Genomic DNA, 27,301 nt, shown 5'->3' on the forward strand with positions numbered 1-27,301 from the left:
TCATATAATTGACATTAAAATTCTGTTTTTAAAGCCGATTTGAAACACAATTAATGAATTACATTTTGAACACTTATTAAGGAATATGATTAGTTTCGTGTGTCTATATATCGATCCCGATACCTATTCTTGGTCTCTGTAATAACACCATAAGCTGAAAACTTTTCGTATATATGTAGGTTTAAAACAGAGACTGGCTAGTAACTGCATATAGTGAAGCTTGGGATGAACAAATTTTTCCCAATTCTATAATATCCCAGGGTATTCAAAATGTGAAGGGATGTGCTGATCGATTTCTCCGCACATGAGTCTAGCCCATTCGAATTCAATGTTGTCAACGGTAAAACGTAAGTAGTTACGTAAAACATGCTGCTGCAGCATCATGTTGTGAAGAAACATGTTTGAAACCGATAACGATTTTTTTAAGCGTCGGCTTGACAAACATTTTTCACCTTTTTCATTGGTTGAAAAGAAAATCCCGTCCGTTTTCGTTTAAAAACCTTTTCAGTTACCGAAACCGGTAAAGCGTACCCAACCACATGAAAAATAAGTTTATATGGATACATTATATGTGGTGTATTGCAAATGCATATTAAAGTAACTTTTCAATACCAAGTGTTAATACCAGTCCAGTCCTTGGTCCGTTAAGCTGAGCCACATGGCAGTACCTGAATAGCATGATGGCTGAAACGGGCCACGGACAGCATGTTCGGATATGTCGTGTTAATATAATATTCCCCAATGGCCCCAATATTCACGTACATTTCCCGGTTGGTTCACCTTTTCAATCGTTGGAAAATGCAGTTCCAATCATCACTATTGGTCGATCCAACTACAATAATTAAAGTACATAATTTGAAAGTATGGAATGAAACTCACTGTTTCTACCGATTCATTTTCAAAATATACCGATAAAAAAATGAACTTAACCCACGTATCCCATCCCTTTACTAAAACAGATGTGCAGCTTGGGTTAAAGCGTATATAAGTAGTGTTTTAAATTTCCTCTTGTAAATCATCCTTTCTCTTGACTTAAAAAGAAAATTACCACGATATCATTAACCTTAACTGCACTGAAAATCTTAAAGTTTCATAATTTTCGTGGAGTTTACTTTAATACCTACTGGTCTAATTGACAATTGGTTAAATGCTCTCTGTCCGTCATCGAAAATCATATTCCTCGATTTTGATATTCGGTCTATTATTACTAGCCAGCTAGGACCTTCAACTCTGAACATATAACTTTATCAGATGGATAAACTAATTCACCACAAGATGGGTAAATTTTAAGCATTCCTTTTTGTCGGATTGTTTATAAAATATACTTTAAACAAAAAAGGTCTCAAAAATTCCCGTTTTTACATGGTATCTACACGGTAACTACACGGCTACTAAATTTTTGAAACATAAATGGTTTTTTTTTTCTTGAATGAACGTTATAAATCTCTTTTCCAAGCTGCTTTGAAACTTTTCTCATATTGACATCTTTTTAGCCTATTAATTGATTTTATTAAATTCCTGTATGTATCTCGATCTCAATACATATTTTCGATATATGCAATAATAACATAAACTGCAAAATTTCGTCGAGACAGCTTTAAAATGTAAAGAATTTTTGTTGCATACCTCCTAAATATACAGAAGAAGTTCGTAAAATCGGTCATTGCATCCATTGGAGACTGTTGTCCATACTTTTCCATAGCTCAGCGGTTGGACCTAACCAAAGAGAGGTTTGTTTAACCATTTCTTTTTGTACCGATGTTGAATAACTTTCGAGCAAACTTTGTTTTATCCGCCACCATGCAAAAAACATTAAAAGTCAATAAAACCACAATTCCATATACTTTTGTCCCGATATAGTTCTCTAAAAAGTGTATATGGAATGTTTGTCAAATACATATTATAAGTAACCGCAATTAATAATAATAATAGGAGGTTTTAATACTAGTCCTTGGGGTCCGTTAAAGTGGCCAACATGGCAAGTACTCGGTTGATGTTGCCTCTATTCAATTCCCGTCTTTGGGACGACCGACTCAAATGATTCAAGGTCTTGTTATTCCACTATATATGTATGTACATATGTTTGTACATACATACATACATATGTACACAAAAAAAAATATACATAGGTAGAATCGAATCATTTTTGAGTCTCCACCAGAACCCCTCATTAAAACCGTAATACAGAATACTGTATACTATAGTGGTGGTCGACTTTTTTCCGTTAATTTTACTTTTGTCGTTTCTTAAGCAAGGTCTCACATTCATTGCTTAATATGGTTTCATTATCTAGGTTTTACCGGAAAAAAGCTGAGCTTTTTGACGCTTCTTGAGCGTTGAGTTGTGGCCTATAACCTCTATTTGCTGGACCATTTCGTCCTGCGATCTCTTTAGGCTGCTGGACCATATTTCCTCAAACTTATGGAAAGGCTTTTAGACATCGTAATGATATTTATGCAGACTTATTTTTTGAAGATTTTTCCTTTCAACTACAGTTTGTTTCATGAAGATATCCCGCCGGAGCCCCTGTTGCTAAATTCTTAAAATCAAACTAATTTCAAAATTATTTAGTACACTTTTTATTTCAATTGTAATTGTAATCTATTACGTTTCTGTCGAAATTAGGCGAATTTCAAAACACGTGATAATTCTACAGCAAAAACAACAAATTTTCGCATGCCTATGAAATCATGCGATAAAAATAGACGCGATGACGTCAGTATCAGCCCGACCGGTGGGCGTGCGAAGACTCACGTTTACAGAGCAAAAGCCGCGATAAGCTTGGCGCCAAAGTCGCGTATAAAAGGTTGGGCTGCGTTGGACAAGATATCATTTGTTTGTGTTCGAGTGAAGCGGCAGCAGCAGCAGTAGCAGAAACAGCGACAGCGTAGACAGTAAGGTGCTACTCGTATTCTAAATAAAACAGGTCAAAACTAGAGTGAAAATGTCGCAGCCCGATAGCGTGGAGAGTAAGCAAGCTGCGCCCCAGGAATGCAGAGATTGCAGCGGTCAACAGCCACCTGCCACATCCGTAGAGGTGGAGGACATGGGTACTCCTGCGCTGGAGAAGCTCATACGCAAGGCTAACATAGCCCAGAAAATGCTGCAGGATGTGCTGAAGCAACTGGAGAAGCAACAAGTTACTCCGGAATCTCGACGGGATGGAAAGCATAGGAGGGAGCACCGAGTGTCGAAGCACCGACATTCTGCTGGAGGTAAACGACACAAGGGTCATGATCCTGCCACTCTTTCGTTTTCCAGCTCCAACAGCGATGGCAGTGTGAGCGACTGCGAGCTGATTGCTGTATCGGAGGAGAGGACTTCCAGACGGCGACACATTCGTGACGATCGCAAGCGGGATCGTTCCCGCTCTCGTGGTCGCTCCCGTGGTCACTCTCGTGGCCGATCCCATGGCCGTTCTCGTTCCAGGTCCTACACAAATCCCCGACGACCCACTGCCTTGCCTTTGGCATTGCCCGTTCGGATTTCAGCGTGAGTAGCACCTGGTTGAGATCCATTATTACCCATTAAACGTATTTATGAAAAAATAACAATAAAATGCAATAAAAATTTAGAAATACATATACATATAACCTTTAATCCGATTTTTTATTTTATAGGGACTAGTGGTATATGCAAGGGCAGACCTTATGCGATGATAATAAGTGTGGCATATTTTCATTGGCATCACGAAGCGTAATTGGCTCAAAAGAACCATAGAGTCAACTGTTACGCTGATCGACTGCTCATAATGTTTGCGATCCACCAGCTTGTCTGTAGGACAAGGCTCATGGCTCTGGCAGCCGACCTCACGGGCGCGGACAGCGGCAGCGCACTGCCTGGGTCCAGATATCCAAGCACCTCTGTGTTAATGCTCCCCGCCGGTGTCTTTTCTTGTCCAACTTCACCTGCCCGGTCAGCACTTTGTTAATGTCATGCTTCGCCAACGCTCGTCCCCATCACTCCGGCGGAAAGCTCGTTCGTGGCCATCTGCATCAGTTGAAGATTTGTCTGATTGGACGGCAACTTCTGGCTGTCCACAAGGAAAATAGAGCATTAAGTACAGCATTTTCCGATAGCCAGGACGCAACTTAAGGACACAATGAAGCTACTGGGAAGCCGGGTGATAAGAATGGGTTGGTCCTTCTCGACGGTGACAACCATTACCTATATTATGGTTGTGGGCGACTGTACATTGGTGCATTTGCCTGGAAATTTAGCTATGCTGCTTCCAGACGTCATTGGCGATGATTAAGCACTTCCGTGCGGTCTCGTAGTTGAGTTGTTCCCGTACTCGGGATTTTCCCATTTTAGCACTCGGATGTGACTTTGTTCCTCGTATAAGCTGGGGATGATGTCATAAGCTGGTGGTCTAAGTAGCCTGAGCGGTTCTCGCAGGTCCCAGAAGTTTCCTCCACATGGGCGGAAAACTTTTGCTGAACTCACGCGCGGTACAAGTGAGGGGAGCCAATCTATTATTGGTCGCCCCTGCCACTGCAGACGGAAATGGGTTGCACATTGCAGGAATCATGTATTATACTATTTTACACCAACGATTTGGGGGCTATGAACGATTGGGGTTCAATGGTTTAAAAAATTACATTGTGTGACGAAATGATAACTATTGAATTATACAAAAATTAGGTTGCAGGCCTGGATGAGTAGATCACATCCTCGTACTTATAATTTATAAAACACCCCCAACAGCTTTCAATCAAAATGACCTTTCATAGGACTTTTTATTCGTGTCGATACAATGGCTGTATTTGAAGATATGTGGAGTTCTATACCATTTTTATTGTTTCTTAAACTTTTCCATTTAAAAAAAGGTTTTTGGTTTGGCTATATTGTATTTTGAGACATTAAATCCCAACACTAATCATTAATATTATTCAAAGATTGCCAAAGGATTAATTTACTTAAAAATGTTTATCGGTTATATCATTGTCAATAGAAAGCGGATAGCAAATGGACAGAAAGGCAGCTTTGGGACAAAGTTCTTGTTAATACTATGATCAAAATTACCATCACAAATGAGATGAAAACTTATTTTTGGAGATATGAGCCCTTAAAGTTCCACTTTTTTATTCACATACTTCATCATTCGGTCTTTTAGTATAATGTTTTGTATTGTGTGAAATGGGTTGTCTGCAAAAATCGAGTAACTTAACAATAAACACTATAGAAGGAATTGAATAGAAGTCCTGCCATCAATCCTACAAAAAGTGATAATTTCTTACCAATCTTCATAAAAAATTCGATTACTTTCGTGCCGTTTTGCAGTTTTTGGGAACATTTGGGAGCAACGGTGGGAGCACATGCTGCTTAATTCTTCAAATCAAACAAATTCCAAATTAATTAGTTTGTTTTTTATTTCAATTGTAATTGTAATCAATTACGTTTCTGGTGAAATTAGGCGAATTTCAAAACACGTGATAATTCTTCAAGAAGAACAACAAATTTTCGCATGTCCATGAAATCATGCGATAAAAATAAACGCGATGACGTCAGTATCAGCCTGACCGGTGGGCGTGCGAAGACTCACGTTTACAGAGCAAAAGCCGCGATAAGCTTGGCGCCAAAGTCGCGTATAAAAGGTTGGGCTGCGTTGGACAAGATATCATTTGTTTGTGTTCGAGTGAAGCGGCAGCAGCAGCAGTAGCAGAAACAGCGAAAGCGTAGACAGTAAGGTGCTACTCGTATTCTAAATAAAACAGGTCAAAACTAGAGTGAAAATGTCGCAGCCCAATAGCGTGGAGAGTAAGCAAGCTGCGCCCCAGGAATGCAGAGATTGCAGCGGTAAACAGCCACCTGCCACATCCGTAGAGGTGGAGGACATGGGTACTCCTGCGCTGGAGAAGCTCATACGCAAGGCTAACATAGCCCAGAAAATGCTGCAGGATGTGCTGAAGCAACTGGAGAAGCAACAAGTTACTCCGGAATCTCGACGGGATGGAAAGCATAGGAGGGAGCACCGAGTGTCGAAGCACCGACATTCTGCTGGAGGTAAACGACACAAGGGTCATGATCCTGCCACTCTTTCGTTTTCCAGCTCCAACAGCGATGGCAGTGTGAGCGACTGCGAGCTGATTGCTGTATCGGAGGAGAGGACTTCCAGACGGCGACACATTCGTGACGATCGCAAGCGGGATCGTTCCCGCTCTCGTGGTCGCTCCCGTGGTCACTCTCGTGGCCGATCCCATGGTCGTTCTCGTTCCAGGTCCTACACAAATCCTCGACGACCCACTGCCTTGCCTTTGGCATTGCCCGTTCGGATTTCAGCGTGAGTAGCACCTGGTTGAGATCCATTATTATCCATTATACGTATTTATGAAAAAATAAGAATAAAATGCAATACAAATTGTTAAATATACAAGCTTTAATCCGATTTTCAATTTTGAGGGGACTAGTGGTATAAGCAAGCGCTTTCTGCCCGATGAGTTGATTATATGGTATATTTTTCTGTGTGTTTTCATTGGCATCACGAAGCGTTTTTGGCTCAAAAGAACCATAGAGTCAACTGGACCAGCAATCGCTTTGTGGAGGATAGTTAATAGAAGTGAAATTCTTCCATATTCCGTGCCTTCCAGATTCCGGCGTAGTCTTTGCCCTCTGGAGTTGTTTCAAGTGTGATCCCATGTCCTCAACCTCTACAGGTGCGTGACGGGGCAATAGTCCGCTGCAATTTCGGCAAGCTTTGGGTATCTTTCCATCGGCAGTTATCTTACGTGCTCCGCTAGCAGGTTGCAACATTTTTGGACTATTTTTCATCTAATTCGAAGAGAATTGTTCTGGCTTAATCCGATTCCCTTGAAGAGACTAATTATACTGCTTAAAGCGATCAGGCATCTTAGGGCTTTTATAGGGAACTTTTTAACGTTATCGCAAAGTTTGCTCTGTAAATGTTTAGAAATCAGATGTCTAGCATTCGCAGACACGGCTATGCTGATGAGGTCATACTGCTGCTAATTTCCATGAAAAATGCTGGGTATTTTATTTTATTTTTAAATATTTCTTATATTTTTTAAATGCTGTTGGTTTTTACATTAATAGTTTTATTTTGTAGTTGTTGTGCTAATTATATGTAAAACAAAAAAAAAATTGTTTTTCACTTATTATATTTGGTTTTTTTTTTTTGTTGTTGCTTCTCGTTTTGATTGTGATCTATTAAGTAATTTCTCTTTTGATTTGTAGACTTTGCTGTTGTTTAATAAATTCGTAAAATTCGATGTGAATGTAATAAACCATTTCTTTGTATCGTATAAATAAATTCATATAAAAAACGGACTAAACATCTGCAGCGCTAGTGCGGCAATATAAATAAAGAGTGCTCGGATCCCTGGATCTCTGTTGTTCTGCAGTAAATGGGACTCGAAAGAATTAATGCCCCATAAATTGCCTCAAGTGAACACCTTAATCTTCAGTTTGTCTTGTGGATTTAGTGGCTTACTTATTTATTGTACTGGTATTGTATAATTTAAGAGAGCTTTGTCTAAAAACAAATTTTGGCACATGGTTCCGAAAGGGGTCTGATCTGTTCCTTATTTAATTCTGGCTGCGGTTGTGGTATGTGGTATTTGGTATATGGATTTCTTATGTATTCGTAGACTAGTTAAAATACAGCTATGTACTCGTATTATGTGGATTATTCGATACAAACTAAGAGTTATATTAATTTGTAGTTTGCTTGTCTGCTCTTAACTTGGCGTTCTGTACTGCTGCTGCCTCTTGATTGAGTGTTTTGTAATATTTCAAAGTTTGATTACGATTTGGTATTTGATTCTACTTTCGCTTCACATTCTTTTCATTCTTTTAAAAAAAAATTATCTACAACTAGACGAACGACAGTTACTGTAATGGAAACACTAATCGTGTCATATTATATATGAATACTGCTTCAGCTGGCGACACACTCGACATTGTACATATGTTACCTACTATATACCATATGTATGCACATATGTACATATGTACTTCGAGCTACATTTAGTTAACATGTTCATTGTGATTTCTGTTGGTTTCCTTGGAGTCATGTCATGCATGCATCATTGTCAGTCCTTTTACGTGGTTGCCTTTTGGTTATTTACAAAATATATCAATATGTAGATTCGCTAACAACTAGATAAGTAGATCCTTCGCTTTTGTATATCTCGGTGTGCATATACATACGTACATACATATATGTGTGAGCATTATTTAGACATTCATACACACCCACATACATTTATAATCGTAAATCGTAAATATCCAATACATATAAATTTGTACACAGCATAGATCTGAGTTATGTCTTAGATTCCTCGCTTTCGCCCGATGCTAGCGCTAAAAACTCAAACCCACAGAACTACTTAGGAGTAGCAGCCTATAAAAAAAAGTATTCAGTACGAGTACGAGTACACACGATGAAAGACAGTTCGGGTACGGTACGAGTACAATTCGATACCTCTACAATACCAAGCTAGTATTCGATAGTTGAGTTGTTTTTTTGTTTTGTTTTTTTGCAGTTAGTAGTTTGAGTTACAGTTTCGAGTGATACACGCATTAGTTGTTATTAGATGTTAATAGGTATGCTTAAAAGACTACGTTAGTATATGTATGTACATACAACATTTGTGGAAGTTCGACAACTGACCTGGGTTCTGGACACATGCCATATACATACACACATATATATATACATATATATGTACGAGTACGAGTACGAGTACGAGTATGTATGTACATACGTACGGGCATGCACAATCGTTAATACTTAGATATAGTATGTGGGTACGAGTACGATTACGAGTACGATTATGACCTCTATATACGGGGTAGGAGAGAGATTGCAATGGGATGTGTTTTTTTGAGTATTCTCGTTTTGGATGGTTGTGCAGAATTTTGATATTGATTGTCCGAAAGTTTTCACTGTGTCATTGTGTGACTGGGGGGGAGGGAGGTTTCGTGAGGTTTTGGATTGGCAAACTGGTTACGGGGTCAACCGGGTGAGAGGAGGCTCTGGGTTCAGGGAGTTCAGGGTGTTCAGGGTGTTCAGGGTTTCTGGGCAAGATAAAAAATGCATTATAAAATGTACAAAAAAACGGCCCGGCTGCGGAATAGCTCAATTCCCTACTTTTTCCTGCTATTGCCTCGGGGCGGGGCCTCATCCTATGTGCTGATCCTGGGATCAGATCTTACCAATGTCTCAGACGGATATCGAGTAATCCGATTTCTCGCTAAGCAATTTCTGGCCTGGAGCGGGTGAATGTTGTTGTGGGCGTGGTTGTTGCAATGGCTGCTGTTGCTGCGGTTGCGGCGACTTGGAATGCGCCCTCTTGTGTGGTGGCTGCTGCTGTTGGCGTTGCTGCTGCTGCTGCTGCTGGTGCTGCTGCTGCTGCTGCTGTTGGTGCTCCTGCTGCAACTGGGATGTGGTGGAGGAGGGGCGCGACCAGAGCGAGGATCGCTGGCCGAGCTTTAGCTTCTTGATCGTGTCCACATCGCACTCCACCTCTGCCAGCTCGATGCGCTCGCCCAGCCCCTCCTCGGCGTGGTGGAAGGCACCGGGAGTGCACTCGGCCTGCAGCTGGAGCGGATGCAGCGTTCGCAGGATGCCAGCCCTGCATGTGGAAGCGTGTGGAGGGGGACAAGACACAAGAGAGAGTCCAGAGTTGGTTGGTGAGAGTTGGTGCAAGAGCAACCACAGCTCAAGCTTTCAGTTAAGACTTAGTGGTTTTGTTGTTGTGGTGTTGGTGGTGGTGTGTGTCGGGCCAGATTAATGGGCTCCCTCGGGTCCACACACCTCACCGTAGGCCAAGTCTCATGTCTGATCTATGGGATCCATGTAGGTGCAGGAGATCTCGCCGCTGTCGTAGCCGAAGCCACCACCGCCTCCAACTCCCCCGCCACCTATTCCCATGGCCATGGCCTCCCTGCCAACATATTCACTCCCCCCATTGGCCGTATCCTATTTGGGCAGCGTGGGCGCTGTAAAGAACTTGGACGAGAGCAGGGCCGTCGAGGGGTTCAGGAGCGTGCCGCTGCTGGCGGCGACGCCCTGATGGTGATGGTGGTGCGGTGGCTCATGCGCGGGCATAATGGACTTGTGTGGAATGGGTCGGAACTGTGAGGATGGGGGCATGCAAGTCACAGGCACAACGGATGCGAGGGGACTACCGACAACGCCATCGAGGCCCACCAGCTCCTGTCCATTCACATGCATCGACGACGACGGGACGGACTCGAGCTGGTGGAGCTTGGGCGTGATCAAGAGGGGCTGCTGTTGCTTCAAACTACTACTGGTCTGGTTGGGGTTATGGTTCTGATTGTGGTTTTGGCTATTTATCTGCTGTTTGTGGAACTGTTTCTGTTGCTGTGTGCTGATCGATGGCGATTTGACCAATGTGGGTATGTGGCATTGTATGGAGTCTTGTGATTTGAAGGTGCTCGATATGGATTTCAGATTGCCGCCAACGCCGCCTACGCCGCCAACGCCGCGTGGAGATAGAATTTTGCTCGAGTTGCCGGATGATGTGGCTGTATTTGTGGCAGTGGTGTTTGTGGTGTTGTTGTTCATTTTGTTGCTGTTGTGGTGGCGCGGTGTGGTGTTGGTGGAAAACTGATATTGCTGATGATGATACCTGGAGCGACCGCGTCGTGGCAGTGACTTTTGCTCGGACATTGGCGACAGGTCGGAGGATGTGCTTGATTGTGCTCCATGGTAGATGATGCCTGCAACACAACACAACGATACGGTCGGATCGGTTTGGTTCGGTTCGGTTCGGTTCGGAGCGAGAGGAAGAAAAGAACGGAGGAGAAAAGAAACGAAAATATCGGGCAGATAGAGAGAGTTGTTGTTCGGAATGGGGCACAAACAAAACAGCTTAGCGCTAACTTAGGTCTAATCTTAGGGCTAACATAGTCTTGGTGTTGGTCTGATTCTGATTCTGATTCGGATTCGGATTCGTTTGGTGTTGATTTTGGTGCTGTGTCAGTGGATGTGGCATGTGTGGCATGTCTGCTGTACGACATACTACAGATAGGTTATCGAGATATTGTGATTTGGAAAGTGTTGAATTAGTCTAGAGTCTGCAAAAACAAAGCAACACAAGAAGAGAGCAGAGCTGGCAGATTACATCATTTCAAAGCCTCCAAAACAAAAGCTACATTGAGGGAGAGCACTCCCTTAGAGGAACACATAAGACAATATTTAGATACATGGATTACAGGTGTGTTGTGCTCTCCCTCAATGTACAAGAGAAAGGAAAGCCAAATAATACGTTAGTTTCGATTATTTGAATGGAAAGGTTTTGCCACTTCCCATTCAAACCCATCCGATCAGAAAGAAAGAATAAATACGAGTACACTCGTATAACCTCACGACATGAACTTACTGTGCTTGATCTTGCCCTCGTGCTGGTTGGAGGACTCGGTGCGACTGGAGGTCAACTGGTCCTGGTCCGACTCCGACTCCTCGCTCTCCGGCTCTGTCTTGCGCGAGTGGCGTCTTCGGTTCTTCGACTGCACATGGAACAGAGCAAAGGGAATTAGTGGGGTCTGTCTGCCGGTCGGCCGGTGGCTGAAACTAGCGACTACGGAAGCGCCTGGGGATGGAGCGCCTCTCGAAACGAACAAAGGATAACTCAAGATTGGAAGATTGGCAGGTGACACGATGCAGGGGGCAAGCACTCGCCCCCCTTCGTACGGCATACAATTATGGCATTGCAATTAAGGGATTCTCGGGAATATGGTATATCGGGGATAAAACAAAGGATAATCGAGCAGAACAACATAAAAAGCACGTTACATTATTACTGGGAAAAACACTAATTGTCGAACCACTGACAGAGGTACGAGTACAAAGAGACAAAGAGAGAGAGAGAGCTAAATCAAGGAAATGATTAAACAAACGCACGATATTATGAAACGGTGAGGTCTGATAATAATTATGAATTGTCTTTGGAGGACGTTGGTTGTGGTGGTGGTGGTGATGGGTGGTTGGTTTTAGTACCGCAGCTGGTGGTGGCGATGAACAGCCCTCGGCCAAGGCCCTCTCGTGGTACATGAACGAGTGCAGCAGCGTGTTGGCCGGCCCGCTGTGGTGCGGCTGGGACATATTGCCCGCCTCCGACAGCTGGAATGTGGCATACGGCGAGATGTCCTCGGAGGTTTCTGCGAAATATACCGAGAGACCGACCGGCGGCAATGAGACAGAGAGTGCTTTTTGAGATCGAGTGACAGCACTCCACTCCATGACATACCTGGAATCTTGTCATTGTTCTGCATGGACACCTTGTGGATGGTGGCGTAGTAGCGCTCACGCTGCGCTGCCTCCGAATTGGCCCGATTCTCCAGCGACTCCTTTTGTATTTGGTTGCTTTGCTCTGCGGGCGATGGAGCAGGGGGCAGAACTGAGTCAATTAGGAGAGTCACCTTACCCTTCCCGGCCGCCTCCTCCCCGCCTTTATACTTACTGTGCCTGTAGCAAATGATGACCATGGCGATGGTGCAGATCATGCCCGAGAGCGCCGCTATGCTGGGTATCAGCAGGTTGATGTTTCCATAGAAGACGGTCGGACCTCGCTGGCCCCGCTGCACGATCTCCGGCGGCGGTGGGTCGCCGTCCTTGGTCAGGGTCACGAACGAGAACTCCGCCTGCGATGCCCCGGCCACATTGTGAGCCTCCATGCGCATCTGATAGAGCGTCGACGGCTGCAGATTGGGCACCACAACGCGTCGCTGCGGTTTCAGGGCATTGGACACTGCAAAAGGAACGTCAAGGAATGAGATCAGCGAATAATCCATGGATATCAATCAGACACTCACCTAGCACCCACTCCGTTTCGGGATCGTCAGTCATGGCGCGGTACTGCAGCACAAAGTACATCAGGGGGCAGCCATTGTCCGGCCAGGTGTGGAGGCGGATAAGCACCGATGTGGAGTTGGGGGCCAGCAGACTCGTGGAGGCGGGCATGCCCGGGGCCTGGCCCTGGGTGCGCACGTGCAGCATGATGCTGGTGGGCGAGGTTCCTACTTTGTTCTGGGCGCTCAGGTGAATTTGGTAGGTGCTGCCGCAGACCAATCCCTTCAGTTCGTGGCTGGAGGCGTGCCGCGAGAGCTGCATCTCGTCCGTGTTACCCGAGCCGCGGCGGTAGAACAGGGTGTATCCAGTGATGGGGGCGTTGCCGGTGAAGCCGCACTTCCAGTGCATCAGGATGCTGCTGGAGGTGGCGCTGGTCACATAGAGGACCGGAGCGGAGGGCGGCACCTGCACCACCAGCGTGTGGGTGAGGCGGTCCGTGCCAATGCCATTATCCACCTGACAGCTGTAGTTGCCCCCATCGGCCAGCTGGAGGTTGTTGATGATCAGATCGCCCGAGTCCAGCAGCTGGGAGTTGTGCAGGCCGCCTTGGCGGAGGGCCACGTCCGACTTGAACCACTCACGCTTGGGCTTGCCGACCGCCGTGCAGGGCAGCGTGACTGTGGCGCGCCAGGGCCGTACTGCTGGGCCTCCGAAGGAGATGATCCTGGCCGGCACACGGTTGGTGGTTATCTGCGAGACTACCCTGGAGCTCTTACCCTCTCCCACGCGGGTGCTGGCCGTCACCCAGAACTGGTACTCCATGTGGGGATGCAGGCCCTTCGACTCGTAGAAGTGCTGCTGCGACGGCAGGCTCCGCTTCTCGTTGTTCAGCTCCTCCCGGCCATTGACCACACGCGTGTACAGACTGTACTTGGTGATGACTCCATTGGGTTCGGTGGGCGGCAGCCAGGAGATGTACAGCGACTGCGTGGAGCTCACCACCACCTTGATGTCTGCCGGCGCCTCGGGTACATCCTCCTCGCTGTGACAGAACAGGGCCTTGGACACGGATCCGTCTCCCATGCGTGTGTGGGCCAGCACCTGGATGCTGTAGTTCGTGTACTTTCGCAGACCCGTCAGCACCATTGTCAGGGCCGTTGTCTTGCGGGACTCCACCTCGTCCTTGCTGGGCAGAATGTCGTCCATGATGGGCTCGAAGACCAGCTTGTAGCCCTGCAGTAGTCCGTTCGTGTGGTATATCGGGGGCGGCTGCCAGGAGACCTGCAGCGACTGCGAGGACAGGGCGGCACAGCGCACATCCTCCGGGGGACGACTGGGTACTGAAGCGGAGAAAGCATTGATATCTCTGAAAGACTGAGGGGATTCCAAGGACACTCACCATCTTCCATGGTCTGCGCAGCGCTTGGCTCGGAGAGGGGTCCAGGTCCCACCTGATTGAAGGCCTGCACCACGACGTTGTAGCGGGCAAACTTCGCCAGTCCGCTCAGTAGGAGCTCCCCGCTGCCACCATCGCCGTCGCCCGAAACGGAGGTGAAGTTGTAGGCCGTGTTCCCGGAGCTGGCCAGCTTGTAGCCCACATTGTAGCCCTGGATGTCGCCGTGTCGGAGCTCTGGCAGTGGAGCCACCCAGCTGATCAGGAGCTCGGTGGAGGACAGAGGTCTGGCGGAGAGATTAAGAGGCGGGCCCGCTGGGCGCTGCGGCTCGGTGCGGACAATCAGCTCCTGGCTGGGTGCACTGCGTCCAGCATTGCCCTCGGCTATAACCCTGAAGGCGTACTTCGTGGCCGGCTTCAGGTTCTCTATCAAAGCGTTAAACGAGGGCGGATCCTTGACCTCCAGCTGCTGCCACTGTTCCACGAACAATGCTGCTAGAGAGATAGATGGCAGAAAATATATCATAAATCTTTGTGAGGAAGTGCTGTGCCCTCTTACGATCGGCCTCCCGGTACTCCACCAGGTATTTGGAAACATCGCCTGTGCCCAGGGATTTGGGCTGCCACTTGAGGTTCACCGATCGACTGCTAATCATGGCCGCTTCCAGAACGCTGGGTGGCTGTGGCGGCTCTTGGACCTGCAACTGCACCAGCTGCTGATCGTTGCCGTACAGATTGCTGGCCCTGCAGAAATACGGCCCACTGTCGGTGGCGTCCACGGTGCGTATTTGGAGCTCCGCAGAGACTCCGTCCGGAGTGGCCTCCTGCTTGACGGATATCCTGGAAGCAATGATTAAACTGAGGCTCCCCATTACGTTTATAGGAGGACTGCACTCACTTGTAGTTGGTCGACGGGTTAAGGGTGTTCTTGCCAGAGCGCATCCACACGATGTTAATCGGCTTGTCGCCGCTCACGGCGCACTGCAGCAGCGCCGTGTCGCCCTTCTTCACGGTGACCGAGCGGGACGTGGAGGAGAAGTACGGCGAGGCTGCAGATGTGAGAGTCGAAGTTTAATCACCCTGTGGACCCAACACTCCCCCCCACACTCGGCAGATACTCACAGTTCACTTTCAGTTGTATGACCTTTCCGATGCCAGTGCCGATGCCATTGTTGGCTTGGCACAGATAGAATCCCTCCCGATCCTCCTTCACGTGCTGCAGCAGCAGCGACCCGTTGGCCAGGAGCTTGGTGAAGGGACGTTCCCGAACTTCCTCGTACTCTCCAGATTTGCTGCCTGCGAGCGGGTGAGAATGGGTGAAACTTTTGGCTATTGGGGGATCCCGCTCTGTGGGTGGTGGTCTCACCTGTGGCCTTCTTCCAGACAATGCTGGGCGTGGGAACGCCCTGGGCCTGGCAGTGCAGCATAATGTGCCGATTACGCTCGACATTCGCGTCCGCCGGCTCGACAATCCAGCGCGGTGGCACTACGGGGCGTATGGGTAATGTAATGCAATATGGTGGTTAATAGAGTTTCGAAAATTCGATCTGTATTCAAATGAAAAATGCTAGGACATATAGAAAGAGTAAAGGTTCTTAGAGATAGATAGATAGAGATATGGAGAGATATAGACAGAGACAGAATGAGAGAGAGAGAGAGAGGAAAAGTGAAGAGTTCTGGCAAAGTAAAAACGGCAGAAAATAATTTTGGTTTACGTTCTTTTGGATTTCCTTGTGCCTAGCACAAATGTAAAAACTTGGTAGAAAACTTGGTAGCATATAGAGTATGGTATGTAGTAGGAGGAACTTTCAACTAATGTACAAAAGGATAGTTTGCTCGGGTGGTTGGTTTGCTTCAAAATCAAATACAAAATCAGTTTTCATATGCAACTTAGTCAAAAATCGAAAAATGATAGAAGTCGATGCTTTTGTTTGTTTGTTGTTCATTATTTAAGATTATTTTATTAGGGGATATCCAAGGGAAAATGATTTAACGTTTTAATGTGATTTGTTGGTGTGCAAGGATTTTTATTTTTATATTTATTTGAATTTAAAGTAGAATTTTAATTTTATTCACATTTAAGTTTTGTTATTTTCGCCCACGCTCTGTGCCTCGCTGTTCGTTGTTTGTGGGACAACAAATTCGCAAAAAAAGATTTAAATATATTCTGGTATATTTTGCGCATAAATTAGAAAACAAAGGCATGCCAGAAGCGCAATGGAAAATTGAAAATGGAAAATATATTTGCATCGAAATTATGGAATTCGCAACAAAAAATGTAACGTTATGTGTGGGTTTTTATAGTAGTTTTGGACACGCAGCTAACAAAACACAGGCGAAACACGAAAAAAGCGAACCAATAAAACTGAAAATTCCACAAATAATCTCCCCGATAGGCCACGCCTCCGCCCAGTGAGTGGTTTTTTGAAAATGTTCCATAAATCATGAGGCCAATGAAAATGTTTACTTAGCAGCTGCATTTAATTGCCAGGCTTTTGTTTGTGCAGCGCTAACAAAATAACAAAAAATATTAATTAAAATTAAAGCCACACAAGGATCAAATATACGCGCAATAAATGAAATTATCAGCTGGCCCCAGGGTCCAGCCAGGCATTAATTAAAAGCATTTCTGTTGATTTAATTTCTTTCTTTTTGTTTGTTTTTTTTTTTGGGTATTTTTGCAGAATTCTTGTTGGCACGATACAAAGCGGGTTAGATATGATAATACTCGTATATTTCGAATGCGGGGGAAAAATCATTGCACACAACAACAGCAGTAGCAGCAGCAGCAGCAGCCGGAGCAACAGCAGCCTGGGAAATCAAGCATGGGGAAAACTGATAAAATAAATTAAATTTTGGATTTGTATTCGTCAAATGGATATACTTAATTGCCCCCTGGAAAAGCGCTTTGCGGAGCAATTTTTGGGTGTGGAAAGCATATAATCGTTCAACGGAAAACAAACTGAAAGCAGGGGCTTAAGAACGGAAGAGAGATAGCAAGCAACTCATAGATAAATGGAAATGAAAATTCATTTTGCACAGCAGTACGCGCATGCAAGGCAGTCGCCAGTCGGTAGTCGGTAGTCGGCAGTCGGCAGTATCGTATGCATCCTATGTACAGTTTGCATGCGGAAACAAAAAGTGCACTAGCTATGGGGTGGAACAGGAACAGGAACAGGAACAAACAAACACTCATTCTAACTACATTAGCAAATACTGCGAAGCTTTAAATCTTATCTATTTATTTGGTTTTTTGTTTTGTTTCTTCTTTCATCTCGTTTTGTGGTTCTGTTCTTTTATTATCAGTGGTATGTATGGATGGTGTTTTTTTTTGCTCTGCAACAAGATTATGTTTATGCATTTGGGTACAGTCACTCGCACTAGCACTAACAATCACACAGACGCAAGCACACGCACACACAAACGAGAGAGGAGAGAGAGTTAGAGCAATTAGAGTGACCAAAGCCGAATAGAAGCTTAAGCGCGTGTTTTGTGGCATCTTCGGGGGATTTGTAGCTCTTTCATTCTTTTTCAGCGTTTGCTTTGTTTCACTCGTTCGTTAATTAAGCACAGAACAGCACATCAAGGGATTTGGGGGATGGGTGAAAAAGGGAGAACGGAACAAAAATGAGCAGAACAAATGGAAGTTTTTGCATTTCTCCAGTATTTTCTAGATGCAGCAGCAACAGCAGCAGCAGCGACAGAGCGATAGAGTGCGGCAGCGGCAGCGGCAGTAGCATCATCAACATCAGCAGCGACGGAGGCGAAGGCGAAGGCAAAAGGCGAAAGGCGAAAAGGCGGCAACCAAAAAATGTATGAAGCGAATAAAGCAAATGAATCTTAAAGCAGCTTATTTTCCATATTTATGCATGAGTATTTGTATAAATTATAAATTACAGCGCATCACGAATGCAGTGCGCTCTCCAAACTCCCACAAACTCAATTTGAATGGGGGAGACTGGTGGAGTCCCCTTTTACATATTTTCGGTGCGAGAGCTGGATAGTGCACCTGTCGCGACTGTCGTTTAAGAAGCCACTCAAATGATATTCAGCAAATAAAAATATACATTATATAATACGAGTACTGGATTATGTGTGTATGAATTTTATAAGGATTTTTTGTTTGTTTTGTTTCGGTTTTTGGTTTTTGGTTACGAAGCGCATAAGAAGCAGTGCAGTTAAACGGTTTACCTGGTGAGAGACTGTTGTCAAAAAACCCACAGCGTGCCAAAGCGACTTAAGGGTGGATGGACTCTTATACGTATTTGTTGATTAGTTTTGATGTTGGGTTTTTAAGCGGAGGGCAGGGCTTTCATTTAGTTATGATCGGGCTTTCGGGGCTTTCGGGAGTTTTTCTTTTGTGAGATTCAAAAAATCAAAGCACGTTCGGGCTCGGGCCCGGGCTAGAGCCAGAGCTGGTGGGGTGGGGCAGCGTTGAGCTGCCCCAAAAGCTTGTCAAAAGCTTAGTTTATTTAAAAATCAACCAAAAAAATATACATATCATCAAGAACGGAAAATAACCAGTAAGAAGCTTTTCTTGAATACATCAGCGGGAAAGCAAAAAGTTATTGAGGGGCAAGTGAAGATCGCTTAGTTAATATTCGTGTATTGTGTGTGTGGATCGGATATGTTTTGGGGTTGGGGGTTGGGGGTTGGGCGTTGAGGTGGGCGTTCAGTGTGTTCAGTGTGTAACCTTGTACGCTACCTTTGACCTGCAACAGAGCTGTGTACTTGATCTCGGCCGCCGGATTCTTGGCCACGCACGTGTACTCCCCGGAGTGCGTGGCCGACAGCGACGGAATGCTCAGAAGCGAGCTGTACTGATCTAGCATGGTCACATTGGCCCCCAGCAGATCGGGCAGCGGCTCGCCGTCCTTCAGCCAGATGAGCTTCAGGGGCGCGTCGCCCCGCGACACACCGCAGACGGTGCGAGTGCGCATGCCCTCGGCCAGGCCCTCCTGGAAGGCGAAGGGTTCTATGCTCGGCGGCACTGCAAGAGGAAAGATCATGCGAAACTGGTTAAGAATGGATCTGGATGAGGAGTCCACCACTGATGACTGCAGACACTGTTGAAACAGATGACGAATCCTCGTTGATTCCCACGTTGCAACGCGCGATCGCTGTTCGGGTTTCATTTGCTTTTCGTTTGTGTGGAATTGGTTAATGAGTCGATTGGTATACGTATTTGAAGATTGATTTACAGCTAAACCTTCGCAGTTTTGTTAACACATTTCGAATGAAAACGCTACTAAATGGTATTTATGTATGTATGTAGTATTTAGTATGTAGTATGGTATTATCTCAGATATTTGTACAAACATTCCAAAGTCGAAACATCATTTACAGAGGAGAGAGTAAGGAGGAATATTTCAATGCATTTCAACGGGTGGTCTGCTTGTGTGTTTTTGTGATGAATCAAAGTGCATACGGAAAGAACTCAACTACTTGAAATTGCAACTAAACAGGATTACTGGTATATGGTATATGGTATACGGTATACGGGATAACGGTAGGAGGCTGTCTCAGGCTGTGCTGAGAGTGCTCCGCCGGCTCATGTGTTTACCGTTGACCAGGAGGGCCTGAGAGTTCTCCACCTCGGCCGCCGAGTTCCGCACCACACAGGAGTAGTTACCGGTGTGGTCGCTGCCCAGGTTCTCGATGACTAGGATGCTGTTATACTGGTCCACCTGCTTGACGGACATGTGCTGCGTGGGATCGATGGGGCGCCCGTCCTTGCGCCAGTTGATGGTCAGCGGCAGGTCGCCCTTCACCACGGAGCAGGTGAGCGAGGCGCGATCACCCATATTCAGCTGCAGGATGTTCGTTTGGAAGGGGCTAAGCTTCGGCGGCACTGCAAGGGATTCGGTCAAGCATTCGGTGAGCACAAACGGAAGCAGAAGGAGTCAAATCAGAGCTGCTCGTCACCCGGACTTGGCCCAGGGGGCAAAAGGTTGCGAATTATGAAAATTTAATCAGCGTCGCGCTTCATTAGGGCGCGAATTCATTAACATTAACTCTGATGAAAAAAGGGACTCGACCCGACACTGTTTCTCCCTCTGCTTCCTTTTTTTCTTTTTTTTCCTTATTTTTTTTTTTTAATTTACAAACTTTTAAGCTTAGATTATTGCGCATACTTAATTACAGTAGGACCAAAAAGTACACACACACCCAACCGAACAGAAGACCGAAACAAAACAAAATTAAGCTGAACCAGAAGCAGAAAAAACCCGAATGGAACGGAAAAAGGTTGGCAAAAGGAAAGCCTGAAGCGCCATAGGAAACTACTTAGTTTGCTGTTAATAATTAAAATGCAATTTTCACTTCGTTTCGTTTTGTTTCGTTTCGTTTCGTGGCCCGCCGCCGCCTGATGTCATCGCTGTGGAGAAAGCTGTGAAAGAAAACAACCTCGACCCGGTCTTCTTCTCTGTGCTTTCGTTGGGGGAACACAGGGCCCTCACATACGAGGAGGAGTGTACGAGTACTAACCTATGACCGTCACCTCGCCGCTGCGCCGGGCACTGTGGCCCTGCTTGTTCCGGGCCCAGCACGTGTACACGCCGGAATCGGAGTTCTTCTGCACGGGACTGATGGTCAGCGAGCCGTCCGGCTGCACACGCTGTCGTATGTCGTCGGGCAGCTCCCGGCCGCCGCGCTCCCAGTGGATCTCCTCGATGGGATACCCGGCCACGGGGCACTTCAGATTCAATGTTTCGCCGGAGACGGCGGTCACCTTTGGAATCAGACGAATGTACGGTAGACCTGTGACACAGAGAAAGACAGAAGGAGAGCAAATATTTCGAGAGAATGAGATGGTATGCAAATGCTTAACAGATTTGAGCGCACGTTGCTTTTTTAATAATTCAGTAAGCAACTACAACTACAACTACAACTACAACTACAGCTTCAGTTGCAACTGCATTTGCGGAACAGCAAGGAGCAGTGAGCAAGGCGCCAGGAGCCACGAGTCGGGCAACCGGAAGCATTTCACAATGTAATATGCATATCCTGCCTCCCCATCCGCCCCTTCCCCTATGCCAAAACACTTTTCGGGAAACGTGGAAGGAAATAATGCAGCAAATGTCGGCCCTGGCGGCTGTCGAGGGAGTGTAAAATGGAAGTTGAAGTTGGGGTGGTAAAGGGATTGTGGTTCTGGATTCCTTGTGGATTCTATATATTTTTTTTCTGCAGAATATGCATAATTTTCGAGCATGTCATACGTGAGTCGTGTGGTTCGTGTCCCTGTCCCTGTCCCATGCCCTGATCATGTGGATGTGTATACCGGCGTGCATTGCACGGCGGGAGGAGATTTTTGTAATCACCGCCATTACCAAGTCGCGCAATCAGCGACATCGCAGGGCTCTAAACTAAATGATGATGGTGGGAGTGGGATTCACTCCCCTTTCTCCGGCTCCCAAAGGCAGACAATGTTCGTGGGGCATGCGGAAATTGTTAACAGACTTGTAAGTATGCAGAACTTTCTTTCCGTTTGATTATCAGGCTTAGCCGTTTCTCTTTTGAATCACTTTTGTCACATTACTGTCGGCAGAGTCGAACTTTCTTTTAAGTTTTTTGTTTTGTTTGTATTCTGCGGCGTTGTCCAGTAAAGATTCTATTTCATTATGATGAAGGAAAAGTGATTATCTGCACTTTGCCATCTGTTTTTTAAACTATTTATTTTCCAAGTTTTCCGTAATATTTTGTCTTGTAGAGCATTACAAATTCGCTGCTGGCTTCTACCAGAGTTTTCTTGACTTTATTTTTTAACTTTTCCACTGCAAAACTTTGTAAACATGGCGCAGTCTTTGCCGCTGCTGTCGTTTTGTGTTTGTGCTCCTCCTCCGCTCCTCGTCTCCTCTCTCGCTCTTGCTCTCCTCAATCCTCCCTCTTCCGTGCCTGGCAACGCCATTTTGTTTGCCTGGCGACACAAAAATATTTGATTTCTTGCAAAAACAAGGCAGATGGTGTGCGGGCAGTGCAGAGTGGGCCAAAAGCACTGCAGCCGAGAGACGAGAGCCGAGAGAACGGAGAGAGAGCCAAGAGCCATGTTCAACAAAAGTGTGCGCCTCGAACAACACTTCACTGCTGCAAGGGCACAAAGCAAAGATGGGGAGGCGGATTCTGGGGGACGTGGGACATGGGACACGGGACACGGGACATGGCAAACGTGTTGTAAAACAAAATCAAGCAAATGTAGGCGAATGCCAGAGCGAAAGAGGAGCGCTAGCCACGGCAGGAAAAACGTTTAAGTGCATGTGTAAAGTAGCTGCCCATGTTTGATATATGTTCGTGTACATATACCAGTATAAATTCGACTCAAGAGCGGGGCTTGAGTGCCGAACGGAGTCTGTACGAGTCGGATACATATTTTGAATATGTTATCTAATTATTTATCATATTTTTGGGCGGAATCTGATCATGCCAATTCCCCATTAACATCTCTCACGACTAGCGATCAGATCATAGCCACAGCCTTGTCATATCAAAGGCCAATCAAAATATTCGCCTTCATAAACTCTTTAGTTCGTTTCTTTCCGAGAGAAGCAAGCACACTGAAGTCGAATACCTATGTACCATACATATATATACATATGCATAAAAATAAATGTGCAGCAGAGGGCTTAAAGTGTGATGCGAGTACAACATACCATATATATTCAGGCGGGCCGCATGCTGCACTCGACCCGCACGGTTTTCGGCTATGCAGGCGTACTCGCCGCCATCCTCGACCATGACGTGGCTTATGTTAACATGACTAATTACATCGCCATGCACTGTGATGTATTGTCCGATCATAAATCTGCAACGACAAAAAGAGAGTGGAGAAACAAAGGCGAGAGAACACATTAATATGGAGAGATTTTCAGCGGGTGCACGCGGCGTATGCGCAATGTGCGGGTTTTTAGAATTGTTTTCGTGTTGTTGTGCATATTTAAGCGACCCATCCCACACCCCTTGTGGGGTGCATGCACCACTGCACCCACTCGTCATCCTCAAGCTCAGGCCCGGGCACATTTGAAATGCAGCCTGACCCAAATCCTTTGGCCGTAGGCATCATTTTGTTTTCGTCGCCATGTTCGGGCCGTAATGAAGGCTGTCAGATTGTCAGTCTGTCAGACGCTGGCCGCGCAGTCGGGGCTTAGCATAGTTTCTATATTGCTGTCAATGTCATGTGCCACGCCCACGCCTATACACACACACATACGGTTCTTCCACTCTTCCACTTCTTCCACTTAATGCGGCCGTTACGCTCCAGCGAAAATAATGAGAAAAAAAGGATTTCGTGAGACGCTCAAGTTGGCATTAAGTTCTGTTCTGTTCGCTCGCTCGCTTGCTGGTTTGTTTGCCTGTTTCCTTGTCTGCCTGTCTGCCTGGGCTTCCTATTGGCACAGACATTAATTACAGCCAACATTGTTACGCATACGCCATGTGGCACTTGAACAAACGGCGGCGTCTTGTGTGGGGGATTCGAATCTAAGCCACCCCCAGGCTCATTAGTTTGCGGCTCAGAGGCAACTTTTCAATTGGCATTACGGTTGGAGTTCGAGTAGCAGCTATAATACTCGTACTACTCGTAGCAACGTAGGGAAAGTAATTACAATTTTAATTAACTTTTGCAGCAGCCCCATCCGCTGCCTGTGGTGGGAGCTTATGAATGCATAAGCCTCGCCAGAGTGCAGCCCTTCGCCCGGCGATTTCTCTGCCAGAAAGCGGCCAAGTCAAACCGAAGCCGAAACCGAAAAATCTTTGCCGTTTTATGGAGTGGCGTGGAGTGGAGTGGCCAAGCTTGTAAAAACACCAGAAACTGAAACTGTAGTTAAATGAAAATGAAGCTGTGGCACACACAGACAGAGCGGGGCTGCTGCAGCACTTGAGCGCATTGAAACAATGGCGGGGACAAAATTGCAACAAAGTTGCACACATCCGCATCCGCATCTGCACCCGTCCTGGCCGTACCGAGAGGGTCCTCATCCTCCAAAGGCTTAAACGGCATTGCAGAAGTTTAAATGTGTGTGTGTGTGTGTATATGTGTGTGTGTGTGTGTGTGGGGCATAAAACGCTTTGGCTGCAACAATATAAACCTAATAGCTTGGCGCGGCTTTTGTGTGCTGTTTTAGCCTGATTGTTGTGTGCGTCCTCGCCCACGCCCCCCCGTCCGTCCGCCCGCTCTGTGGGCGGCTTAATGCCAGCCAACTAAAAAGGGAAACAAGGACAAGAATCCCTAGGTGCGACTTGGGGCAGAGGGAAAAGTTTTTGGTGGCAAAAGTTTCCGAAATTATGAATTTCAATTTACGCGAATCGAGTTTGCACTTGGCCCAGTGGAAAAAGTGTGTGCTTGAGCCGGATTACGACGCTGGCGGTGGCTGGAAAAAGATCCCAATCACTTGAGTTTCCAGGCACAGATTAGGGCATCCTCTATCCTGTATCCTCTACGGGCATGGACGGTTTCGTGCCACAAATACATACGTACGTACAATATCTGCTTAAGAGCCTTCTCGTTTCGGCCGAAATTACACACAACATTTTCATAACGCCTGCAGTGGCAGACTAACGCATCGCATCACATCACGCATACACGCCTCCATCTTGGCAGCTCCAACGCCCGCCCAAACGGAAGGAAGGAAGAGGAGGAAGGGCAGGGGAGGCGGCAGGGAAGGCGGCAGCCACCGCCGCAGACAAACTTTTGAAAATGGCGTAAAATGAGCGTTTGAGTGCTGAGTTACCTCGTGCGCGCAATCATTTAATTTCCGCCCCAAGGCTCCTCCTTGCCGTCTGGCTCCTCGTAGAGCCTCTCCATCCGTCCTGCCTGCCTCCCTGCTGCCTGCTGCCTGTCTCCCTGTCTGCCTGTCTGTCTGCCACTCCGATTGCCTTCTGGTGGGTCTGTGTATGTGTGTGTCTGCATTAAATAAATACACTTACCAAGTTGATATACCTTTAAACCGAATAATGTAAACCACTTAAAACTCGGCAATAACAACGCAAACGAGAAGCAACACAAAATTTATGCAGCATTGCGGAGCAGGCAAATTAGGTTGCCAGGCTCAGCTCGGCACGGCACGGCACGGCACGGCAGGATAATGCCTCCTTCAGGCATTATGTGTCAAAATTGTGTCGCTCAAATAACTTTTAAATTAAAGCCATCGGCGTCAACTCCGCACAAGTTTTCAAAAGCAAATTTTCACACCACAGTGGTCGGAACAAATTTTTGTAATCAATTTTGCCTTGTGGTCAAGCCATCTTCCGGCTATGCCGGACACCAGCCATCCGCCTCATCCGCCCTACCATCCATCGAGGTAGAAGAACAGGCCTCTCCTCGCCGCCTCCCAAGTCAAAAAATTCATGACAATGTCGTCGACAGCTTTAAGATGCAGTCCCAAGTGTTTTACATGCATAAAATTTCGCATGCTTTTTATGGGGTCTTCAAGTGAAGTATTGAAGACCTGCAGCTATTGCTGGGCATGGTGGGTATAAGTCTTTATACTTGTTCATAGAAGCGGTGGAATAGAGACTCATATTGCAGCTCAGAAAATCAGAGTATCAAGGACTTTAGAAACTAGACTTTAGAAGCTAGGTCGTTAAAGAAGGAGTGAGAAGGATCGATTTCTGCCAGGGTATTTCTCAGGCGACTCTGTTACCAGACTGCTATCCATTATCTCATCAAAGTGATAGCACTCTCGGCTGCTGCCCTCGACATATTGCATAAGTTTTAATTAAAATATTGCGCAGATGGGCGACGCAGGACAACAATCAGGACACGGCTGCCTGTCCCTTCGCCCCTTTTTGTTTCGTTCTGGATCGCATCACTAAGCTGGCGCCGAAGTCAGTGGCAAATGCAAATAAAAACTGATTTTGTTTGGTATGCGGGCAGTGCCACGGCCATGGCCTCTGCCCCTGCCACTGCCATTGTCACTGCCATGGCTACTGCTGCTGGTACGAGTATTTTTTAATCAACAACAGAAGTCAACAGTCGCCGAGTGAAAACTTTGACTTGCAAATCATTACAGACGTAACTCAAACAATTAGTGGCAGCTGCCAACGAACTGCAAATGAAGTACGGATCCGGCTACAGACTGTCGCAAAGACAAAAAACAAAAACCAAAAAACAAAAAAACGAGTTGGACAGAGTGAGAAAGGGCGATAAAAATCGAATGAAATGCCGCTGACAATGTCGGAGAGACCGAATTGGCAATCAATTCAACTCGTATTTGTGTGTACCATAAGCAAACAAACTATTCCGTATTCCGTATTCGGTATTCCGCATTTTTCGAGTCTGAATCGATTCGGTTCTGCTCCCATACGATCCAGTCGACTCGACTCGACTCGATTTGATGCAAATGTCAATGTCATTAAGGCCTCGCTTAGAGGATTTAATACAATTGGCAGAGGGCCAACTAAAAATGCAATTAAATGCGTAGGCTATAGCCAGATCCATGGGAATCAAAGGCGGGCCAGGACGCTCTCGGCCAGGGCTTAATTAACAAATAGAAAGCCTGGCCAAAACCTTGGGCCAGACACAGTCACACAGTCGCACAGTGGTAGTGGCAATCCCGGGGTCCCACTAGAAGTGAATGAACGCTGAAGCAGACGACGACGACGCCACCCAACTTTCCAGCCACCCGCCCACCTCTGTAGGCGCGGCAGTCGGCAGCCACTTTCCATATGTGTGTATATTTTTTTTATTTAAAATATCTGTGTGTGTGTGTGTGTTTTTTGAAAGGAAAATGCAAAAAAAGAAATGGGGGAAAAGCAGAAAATACACACAAGGACTGCACGACTGCAATAAATGCAACCACAGCCACAACCGCAGTAGGGTGCCGCAGTTGAGATAAATTTTTGTAGAGAACGCCCGCAGCGCTGCCATTGCCAAGCCCCCTTTAGCCCCACAGCCCCACATCCCCACCACAGACCATCCCCCTCGCTTCCCTCCCATGCAGTTTTCAACAAGTTCAATTACCTTCCGTTTGATGGCAGCGGAAATCCGTCCAGTGTCCATGAAATTTGCGGCGTTGGATTGCCGGCTGCAGAGCACTTGAGGCTCACAGCTGGTCCCGGCTGCAGGGTCTGCTCGATGAAGCTGTACAGGAGCACTGGCGGGGCATCTGTGGAGGGGAACACATTAATATTTTAGCCAT

General features: G+C 46.3%; 3 protein-coding genes across 20 annotated transcripts in view; 2 read left to right on the plus strand and 1 right to left on the minus strand.

The window, feature by feature from the left end:
* The first annotated feature begins 2,891 nt into the window (after positions 1–2,891).
* On the plus strand, positions 2,892–4,711 carry LOC6900508 (RNA-binding motif protein, X-linked 2-like). Its single transcript, XM_033382445.1, has 2 exons — positions 2,892–3,492; positions 3,621–4,711. The coding sequence occupies exons 1-2, from the start codon at positions 2,945–2,947 to the stop codon at positions 3,625–3,627; spliced, it is 555 nt and encodes a 184-aa protein (XP_033238336.1). The 5' UTR covers positions 2,892–2,944; the 3' UTR covers positions 3,628–4,711.
* Positions 4,712–5,536: 825 nt separating this feature from the next.
* Positions 5,537–6,383, plus strand: LOC4813744 (RNA-binding motif protein, X-linked 2-like). 2 transcript variants are annotated; one of them, XM_033382446.1, is made up of 2 exons: positions 5,542–5,685; positions 5,745–6,383. In XM_033382446.1, the coding sequence occupies exon 2, from the start codon at positions 5,838–5,840 to the stop codon at positions 6,285–6,287; it is 450 nt and encodes a 149-aa protein (XP_033238337.1). In that variant the 5' UTR covers positions 5,542–5,685; positions 5,745–5,837; the 3' UTR covers positions 6,288–6,383. The 2 variants fall into 2 exon arrangements, with proteins under 2 accessions (XP_001353452.2, XP_033238337.1); XM_001353416.3 differs by having other exon boundaries at positions 5,537–6,383.
* Positions 6,384–7,697: 1,314 nt separating this feature from the next.
* The window catches only part of Dscam2 (Down syndrome cell adhesion molecule 2), a 28,775-nt gene continuing 9,171 nt past the window's right edge, over positions 7,698–27,301 (minus strand). The window contains exons 7-22 of one of the 17 annotated variants that reach the window (XM_033382438.1): positions 27,124–27,268; positions 22,817–22,968; positions 20,658–20,930; positions 18,877–19,161; positions 15,538–15,657; positions 15,294–15,467; positions 15,070–15,220; positions 14,731–15,011; positions 14,178–14,663; positions 12,802–14,118; positions 12,450–12,737; positions 12,237–12,386; positions 11,987–12,147; positions 11,370–11,496; positions 10,617–10,707; positions 7,698–9,596 (exon numbers count right to left, since the gene is read on the minus strand). In XM_033382438.1, coding sequence (XP_033238329.1) covers positions 9,185–9,596; positions 10,617–10,707; positions 11,370–11,496; positions 11,987–12,147; positions 12,237–12,386; positions 12,450–12,737; positions 12,802–14,118; positions 14,178–14,663; positions 14,731–15,011; positions 15,070–15,220; positions 15,294–15,467; positions 15,538–15,657; positions 18,877–19,161; positions 20,658–20,930; positions 22,817–22,968; positions 27,124–27,268 — 4,613 coding nt within the window. In that variant the 3' untranslated portion in view covers positions 7,698–9,184. Of the gene's footprint in view, positions 11,065–11,369; positions 11,497–11,890; positions 12,148–12,236; positions 12,387–12,449; positions 12,738–12,801; positions 14,119–14,177; positions 14,667–14,730; positions 15,012–15,069; positions 15,221–15,293; positions 15,468–15,537; positions 15,658–18,876; positions 19,162–19,734; positions 20,023–20,657; positions 20,931–22,816; positions 22,969–27,123; positions 27,269–27,301 lie in introns of all 17 variants that reach the window. The other 16 variants (XM_033382436.1, XM_033382437.1, XM_033382434.1 and 13 more) reach the window with 16 other exon arrangements.

This window comes from Drosophila pseudoobscura, chromosome X (assembly GCF_009870125.1).
Source record: "Drosophila pseudoobscura strain MV-25-SWS-2005 chromosome X, UCI_Dpse_MV25, whole genome shotgun sequence".
Taxonomy (NCBI): domain Eukaryota; kingdom Metazoa; phylum Arthropoda; class Insecta; order Diptera; family Drosophilidae; genus Drosophila; species Drosophila pseudoobscura.

Bases quoted from the DNA above. Each gene is read 5' to 3' on its own strand.
- LOC6900508 (XM_033382445.1), top strand. From the start codon at position 2,945: ATGTCGCAGCCCGATAGCGTGGAGAGTAAGCAAGCTGCGCCCCAGGAA.
- LOC4813744 (XM_001353416.3), top strand. From the start codon at position 5,736: ATGTCGCAGCCCAATAGCGTGGAGAGTAAGCAAGCTGCGCCCCAGGAA.